The sequence below is a fragment of the Sinocyclocheilus grahami genome, unplaced genomic scaffold, assembly GCF_001515645.1.
Source record: "Sinocyclocheilus grahami isolate Dianchi unplaced genomic scaffold, SAMN03320097.WGS_v1.1 scaffold249.1, whole genome shotgun sequence".
NCBI classification, from domain to species: Eukaryota; Metazoa; Chordata; class Actinopteri; order Cypriniformes; family Cyprinidae; genus Sinocyclocheilus; species Sinocyclocheilus grahami.
In genome coordinates, this window is record NW_015505428.1 from 1,252,998 (window position 1) to 1,261,622 (window position 8,625).

Here is an 8,625-nt window from a genome sequence, read left to right on the forward strand (position 1 = left end):
TTAGTCAAGTATGCTGGAAAACCAGCTAACGTTAGGCAGTCAGTCAAGTATGCTGGATACTAGCTAACGTTAGTCAAGTATGCTGGAAAACCAGCTAACGTTAGGCAGTCAGTCAAGTATGCTGGATACTAGCTAACGTTAGTCAAGTATGCTGGAAAACCAGCTAACGTTAGGCAGTCAGTCAAGTATGCTGGATACTAGCTAACGTTAGTCAAGTATGCTGGAAAACCAGCTAACGTTAGGCAGTCAGTCAAGTATGCTGGATACTAGCTAACGTTAGTCAAGTATGCTGGAAAACCAGCTAACGTTAGGCAGTCAGTCAAGTATGCTGGATACTAGCTAACGTTAGTCAAGTATGCTGGAAAACCAGCTAACGTTAGGCAGTCAGTCAAGTATGCTGGATACTAGCTAACGTTAGTCAAGTATGCTGGAAAACCAGCTAACGTTAGGCAGTCAGTCAAGTATGCTGGATACTAGCTAACGTTAGTCAAGTATGCTGGAAAACCAGCTAACGTTAGGCAGTCAGTCAAGTATGCTGGATACTAGCTAACGTTAGTCAAGTATGCTGGAAAACCAGCTAACGTTAGGCAGTCAGTCAAGTATGCTGGATACTAGCTAACGTTAGTCAAGTATGCTGGAAAACCAGCTAACGTTAGGCAGTCAGTCAAGTATGCTGGATACTAGCTAACGTTAGTCAAGTATGCTGGAAAACCAGCTAACGTTAGGCAGTCAGTCAAGTATGCTGGATACTAGCTAACGTTAGTCAAGTATGCTGGAAAACCAGCTAACGTTAGGCAGTCAGTCAAGTATGCTGGATACTAGCTAACGTTAGTCAAGTATGCTGGAAAACCAGCTAACGTTAGGCAGTCAGTCAAGTATGCTGGATACTAGCTAACGTTAGTCAAGTATGCTGGAAAACCAGCTAACGTTAGGCAGTCAGTCAAGTATGCTGGATACTAGCTAACGTTAGTCAAGTATGCTGGAAAACCAGCTAACGTTAGGCAGTCAGTCAAGTATGCTGGATACTAGCTAACGTTAGTCAAGTATGCTGGAAAACCAGCTAACGTTAGGCAGTCAGTCAAGTATGCTGGATACTAGCTAACGTTAGTCAAGTATGCTGGAAAACCAGCTAACGTTAGGCAGTCAGTCAAGTATGCTGGATACTAGCTAACGTTAGTCAAGTATGCTGGAAAACCAGCTAACGTTAGGCAGTCAGTCAAGTATGCTGGATACTAGCTAACGTTAGTCAAGTATGCTGGAAAACCAGCTAACGTTAGGCAGTCAGTCAAGTATGCTGGATACTAGCTAACGTTAGTCAAGTATGCTGGAAAACCAGCTAACGTTAGGCAGTCAGTCAAGTATGCTGGATACTAGCTAACGTTAGTCAAGTATGCTGGAAAATCAGCTAACGTTAGTCAGTGAAGTATGCTGGAAACTAGCTAACGTTAGTCAGTGAAGTATGCTGGAAACTAACTAACGTTAGTCAGTGAAGTATGCTGAAAACTAGCTAACGTTAGTCATTATATATATATATATGTATTATATAAAATTATCATATTGCATTCCATATTGTTTCCAAAGGCAACATTGCACAGATGAACATATTCATAATTATCTTTCACACTGTTCTTTAGAAACCCAAGAACAAGCGCTCACATTTCACTCACTCACAATAGCTGCATAATTAAAACTGACATTTTGCATTAGCATATGGTTTTATTTACACTATAACAAGCTTCTTTAAATAGATGCCACGCCCTGTTACTTTGGTAAGAAAGCATTTGGAAGGAGAAAAAAAAGCATGTTCTATAAATTGATTTCGGTAATGAATTCTTTATGTATGCGTCCGTGTGGTCTGATGTCAGTATAAAGCTCAGTGCCTGTGAGACTAATTGTTCTTTGTTGCTACGGAGTCTAGACCTTTAATTCTGCGGCCCCCGAGGGACTGTATATAGAGTCAACAAAGTCAATGTGCTGCTGACTCCTTGGCAATGACTCAAAGGGGCCATGAAACCACACTTTGATTATAATGAGACAGTGAGCACATTAATACTTGAAGCTAGTTAAGATTCTTTAATATTCAAGACCTCTGTGTGGGCTAATGGTCTGTCTGTGTATATTAAATAGTAAAGTTTATATGCAACAAAATAATATGTGCTTTAATAACTCTTTGTATGTGAAACATGTACAAACATAATTTACACTAACCTAACTGAATCTAAAATATCATGAGTATCACAAATCTGAACTTAGATTTAGATACAATTGGTAAAATAACAAATGACTCGTGATGAAACAGAAGTAGTGACAGATCTTTTCTTCCATTTTGTGATGCACATCTAAATGTAGAGGATTATCGGAGGAGAACTTGGTTTGTTGCACTGAACTTAATGCCACTGATTGTGGAGGGCCGGGGTTTAATCAGACTAAATGCTTAAAGAATTCAGGCACTTACGTCACCAGAGAGAAGTCTTTTGCTTTCATCAGAAGATGGAGTTAAAAATTACAAGTAAAAATAAATTAAACATGCATGCATGAATCATTCATAAACCTATATAGACATAATAAAAAACAAAAAAAATGACATATGATAATACAGCTAATAATACATACTATAACATGCGTTACAATATATATATATACAGTGCATTTTTTTATTTCACGCACACTTTAAGGGATAGTTCACCCAATTCTGCCATTATTTACTCACTGCATTTCTTATTTTAATGGAGCACAAACAAAAAAACACGAAAGAAGAACACTGAGGTCCAAATGGAAAAACAAATCATGGTTGGAATGACATGAGGTTGAGTAACAGCATTTTTAAGTTTAAGGGAAAGTATAAGAAATCACGTGGTCTCAGACTGTAAAGGGCAATCTACATCTACACTCTTAAAAATAAAGGTGCTTCATGATGCCACAGAAGAACCTTTTTGTCTAAATGGTTCCATAAAGAACCTTCAACATCTGAAGAACCTTTCTGTTTGACCAAAGCTTCTTTGTGGTGAAAGAAGGTTCTTCAGATTATAAAAAGCTAAGAAAGAGATGGTTCTTTAAAGAACCTTTGACTGAATGGTTCTTTGTGGAACCGACAATGGTTCTTCTATGGCATCGCTGTGAAGAACCTTTATTTTTAAGAGTGTATAATAACTTTACATTCATGCGTTTGGCAGCACAGAATTGGGCTAGTTACTCAAAGAATGTAATATATTTCTCATTACTAGTTACTCCTTTCAAAGGTAATATTGTTACTTTCTGGCAACAGTAATTAGTTACACTACTACATTACTTTTTCTTCACTCCTGACAGAAGTTGTACTGTAACTGTGTATCTTCCACATAAAATTATTCTAGAATGTTACTAACAACATATTTCTGCCTCATCATTTGACCAAAATCCACACCGGATCGCAGTCAGAAGTTATTACAAACACTCAGTATTGACTGATAGTGACATAGAAGTGTTGTATTTATCTCATTCATTGTCACGTGTAGCTTGAAGCTAATTGCAATTTCTCCGTTACCCATATACGATTATATTTCATTATGTATTTAATCAAATCACATACGTTTGTAAGAAACGGTTTAATTTCCAAAAAGATTTTTAATTATAGTAATATAATAAGTAACTAAACTGTTTTATGGATGATAACTGTTATTACTGAAATCTTATTAGTAATTAGTTACACTACTAGCTACTGCAAAACGTAATATTATTACAGTACAGTCCTACGATCTTCCAAAAAAGATGATCTCACGCTTGTAAACTGTACACTTGTAAATAACATATCTGTACATTCATTTAAAACTTATATGTTTTTTCTCTATATTTCTACTTCTGTATATAGTGCATTATTTAATTTTCAGTTCTTATATTAGTGTTGAATTTCATCTCTACTGTGTAATTCCTACATATGTCTGCACTAGCATGTATGCTTATGTCTCTAATTTTTCTGCACTGGAAAATTCCTTGTGTGTGTAAACATACTTGTAAAGCTCTTTCTGACTCCTGACATGCTCTTCCTCTACATGCTTAGTTCAACAATACATTAGATCTGTGCATTTATTTGTAAATAGTTTGACGGACCACTATATTGTGCATGCATGTTGTTTAATTATTATAAACAATCCACATTCCAAATAATAACATGAATATTAATAACACATTCTTTGATGTCACCAAGTCAAATCTTGATGCAAACCACGTTTCTGATGAAAGCATGCCTTTTATCCCTCTGTCCTCCAGATGTCTCTATGTCATTCTCAAAGCAAGTGCATTATCGTAAACCACCACCACAAAAGAGCGTCCCTGACACAAGATCTTCAGTATGAAGTGTCATTCTGTCCTGGCAGGTTCTCACTGTAGTCTAGTAGCTGACACACCTGAGCCATCCCCCCTTCTCCCTTCTCTCCGCTCTCGGCGCACTGCGCATGCGCAGCTAGCAGCGCTCAGGGTTGCCAAGTCTGTGCAAGAACTGTGCTACTTTAACACTGTTGCCGCGGGTTGTTTTCATGTCCGCTGGTTGAAGCAACCCCAATTATGTGATGTTTAGCCACCGGAATGCAAATTTAGACAGGGAAACCCTACCCAAAAAAGTGTATTTTAAATGTTATTATTTTTTTTACATGTATGCAATTAGGAGGGTTTAGTTGTGAAAGCCTGGCAACCCTGAGCTCCACTGTCATGGCGGAGACGGAGCGGAGCAGGAGCTGATGCAGGAAGAGATGGCGCTGTAAAGTGGGTTACCGCTGAAACTTCACTCCAGCAGTTCCCACAGCGGCCGAGAAGCTTGTCTTCTCTTCGGAGGGATCCCTGAAAGCCAGTGTCGGACGTTTCTTGCCTTGTATTTTGTAGTTTTTGCGGCTTATCGGTGCGACTAACGTTACCTGCGCGGAATCTCTTCAGCATCGCGGTTTCCTGTTTGACGCGCGAACACTTCAATTACATTTTTGTTTAAATGTCTTTCCTTTACTAACCCGGCGGGGCTCGACAAGCGTTGTGTTTCGTTTCTAGGCTCACCTCAGCGCGGTTTTGTCCTCCTTTTGACAAGTTCATAGCTGTTTTTCTTCTCCACAGCAGAATATTCCTGTCAGTCAGGTTAGTGACATCAACCGGCGCTTCCCGCCGAAATTAACGGCTAAACTGGCCGTGAGTGGAGACCAGGACCTGTTCTTCACCTCTGTCAGCGTAACGTTAACGAGACATTTCCGTACGTTTCCCCGTAGTTTAACCGGACTGTAGGGTCAGACAGGTGTCCCACCTGTTCCCCTCACCTGTGTCTCCGTCATGGCGAGCGCAGGTGACAGCGCTGTCGGGGTTCCCATCCGAGGGATCCGCATGAAGTTCGCCGTGCTGGCGGGGCTCCTGGAGGCTGGTGAAGTCTCCAACCGGGACATTGTGGAGACGAGCTTCAATCTGGTAAGCTGATTAAAGCCTTTAAATAAGGATCTAACGACACCTACTACATGTTTAGACTCTAGCTGCGACTATACACTTACAAAGCAGAAAGTGGAGCTGTGTGGCCTAATGGCTAAAAGTCTGCTGCTTGGTTCGAATCGCAGTTTGGCTGATGTATGTAGACACTAATGTCAGGGGACTGAACCTTTAATAAGTGGATAGAAGGACAAGTCGTGTATTTAATGCACACTCTCAGAAAACGGTCTCTTTAGGGGTATAACAGCTTGTCTTGTATATACACAATCCCTTTCAGGGCATGATGTATAACTGTATACAATAGCTGGAGTGGAGCAGGTGTATCAACTTCTACTTATATGCATTTTATGTATGTATGCTCAGTGATTAACATATAAATAACATCTGCACACTGTTAGGCCTTTGAATAATATAGTGTTTTTTCTCCTCACGTGTGAGCTCCGTATTCTCACTGTATCATACTCTATAGAAGTCTATCATATCAAATATGATACAAAACATGTATGCAAAAATATTTTCTTTTTTGTCTTGTACCTTATTTACCCCTGAAAGCTTCGTAGTGGTGTCTTTATTACTAATATGCCCCTTTTAGGGACATATAGAGGTACAAAGTCATCCCTTTCATAGTACTGCCCCAGTGACAAGCTGTTGTAGCCCTAAAGGTGTAATTACTGAAAAACTACCTGTTTTATTGCATGCACTTTTATACATCCTCACAAAAAAAATAAAGTATATATATTTTTTTGGAATCCTATTCCTAGTTTTTGTGAAACTCTTGTTAATATTGTGTGCATTTGTAAAGGTGGGCTCTGTTTTCTGCTGTGTTTCTAGCGGTGTGGTGTTGGCTTTAAAGCTTGATCAGCCTGTTTCTATACACACTGCTTGTTTTAGATCGGTTTTCCCTGCTCCTGTCATTGCAGACGGTCCTAACGTGAAGCTATTATCCATTAAGCCATGATAAAGGATTACAGGGTGTGAGGAAGAAACCTGGGTTGATTTGTATTTTTTTAGCAGTGACCTGATATTCACCCTCCTTGAAATGATTTGTGATTTGAGATGCCTTGTCTTGCAGTTTCCATGAAGTGTGTATGGTACAAAATCAAATGTAGAGAGCAGAATGTCTCGTGTAGCTTTCTTTGGCAGTTCACAGATTGCTTCAGCACAGCTCCATGATGTAATAACAGCTCTTCTCTGTTGACCAGCACCACACACAAGGAAGTCGGTAGCACTTTCTGGAAATTGCACACTTTTTTTTTTTCACCTCCCACGTCCACAAGCCAGTTGAAAGCCCCTGTTATACATTAGCTGAGATTCAAGCATGAGTGAGGGCCTGTATGTGACCCACAGTGTAGCTGAAACTGATTGGGAGAGATTTGCTTTGCAGGTCCTGTAGTGTTGAAATGACATTGCAGAATGAATGAATGAGAGGAAGAAGGAAGTAAGAAAGAAATTGCTGCAACAGTGTGCTGATGTAACACAGCTTGAGGCAAAAGGCACACTAGACCTCATAGGTGACATGTAGCCTACATGCACACATTGCTCTAACCTTGCCTCTAATATAAGGCTTTATAATTGAATGCAGTGCCCTTAAATGGATAAGTCACTTGCAGTGCAAAATGAAAATTCTGTCATCATTTACTCACCCATTTGTTATTCTAAATCTGTATGAATTTTGATATGTTTAGCAGAATGTATGAGCTGCTCTTGTTTATACAGTGAAAGTGGAAGGGGACCAGGGGCTGTCAGGCCCCAAAAAGGACATAAAGCACCATAAAATAATCAAAAACAGACTATACTCCATGTCTTTCATATGATAGATTTGTATGAGGAACAGACAGGTATTTAAGCTAGGGATGTTCATTTTTCGGTTATTCATTTCGGTTAACCGACAAGATTATTTTAAATTAAAATTTAATTAAATTAGAAAGGATAAGTGAGTGACCCTGTTAAAAAATACTAACATTTGTTTCCCGGGGATTAATTTTACACGCGCAAAAAGCAGCAAACAACAGAACATGAGGATTCATCATATACGCACCTGCAGCGCTTCTGCGAGCGGTAGCCTATAGCCTATATAACGAATAAATAGGCCTATACGAGAAACATATTTTTACTTAAATAATAAATTAAGAAAATGAAAGAAAAACTGTGCAACAAGTCGCGTAGCCTATATACAGAGCTTCAGTTCATTTTTGTGCTGCGCGAAAAGGAAACAGACGGCAGAAAGCGACGTCCTATTTTTCTTTAGGCTTATTTTACAAAAGCACAAAGATTTGTTTTTATTGTGAATGTACACAAATGAAGGCAAACCTTTTACAATTCCGATTATCTTTAGGACTAAAAGGAGTAGTTTCTTCCACTGTTAGAAGGAAAACAATTTTTTGGTGATTGCACCAGCGCCGCATACGCACACACAGTTAAGCTTTGCTACCTTGACAATGCAGCCCGTTCATTATCATAATAAAATACAGTCAGTCAAACATATGGAAAAAAAAAATAATTTAGTAAAATCTGTGCCGTTAAGTGTTATCACAGTACCGTCGCGATGTTATGCAAAACATTTTGTTTTACGTGGATATTGGAACGCGAGTGAGGGCAACTAAAATAGCCTAGCTATGTTTACAGTGTTTATTATAATGTTTGTAAACATTTCGTGTCGGCATTAGAACTATTTCTAAATGAAATAAAAAATGCGACTTATACGCGACTTGTTTTTCCCCCTAAAAAACGAATTTTTTTATACACGTAGCGTATCGAATGCGATTGTCATGCGCATTTTGTTAAAAAAGCCGGTTCTGTAATCAGCAGGAAATCATCATCACGTGCTTTCAGATGGAGCAGCATTTACTACACATAGCCGTAGTTCACTGACAAGTTATGCAAAAAAAATCGCGATTATGAAATCGAAGAAATCGTTTGCGATAATGACAGCTGTTTGCGTAGCTTCTCGGTGAACTACGGCTCTGTGTAGTAAATGCTGCTCCGTCTGAAAGCATGTGAAAATACCACATTTAATAACATATTTTTACTCCAAACTCACTTCATAACGTCAGTCGAGTGTTTGAAATAAATCCTTCTGTGAGATGACGTGGCTTCTTACACAGAATAAGGCACGCAACATATTTCATAGTATTTAAGCAGTGATAAAGGCATTGCATTATAAATATACTTTATTTTAATGAAAATTATAAT

General features: G+C 38.8%; 1 protein-coding gene across 8 annotated transcripts in view; it reads left to right on the forward strand.

The window, feature by feature from the left end:
• Positions 1 to 3,899: 3,899 nt before the first annotated feature.
• The window catches only part of LOC107598261 (lipopolysaccharide-responsive and beige-like anchor protein), a 228,872-nt gene continuing 224,146 nt past the window's right edge, over positions 3,900 to 8,625 (forward strand). For 7 of the 8 annotated variants that reach the window (XM_016289545.1, XM_016289547.1, XM_016289551.1 and 4 more), the window contains exon 1: positions 3,900 to 5,418. In XM_016289545.1, the coding sequence (XP_016145031.1) occupies positions 5,287 to 5,418 (132 nt within the window). In that variant the 5' untranslated portion in view covers positions 3,900 to 5,286. The remainder of the gene's footprint in view (positions 5,419 to 8,625) is intronic. The other variant, XM_016289546.1, reaches the window with a different exon arrangement.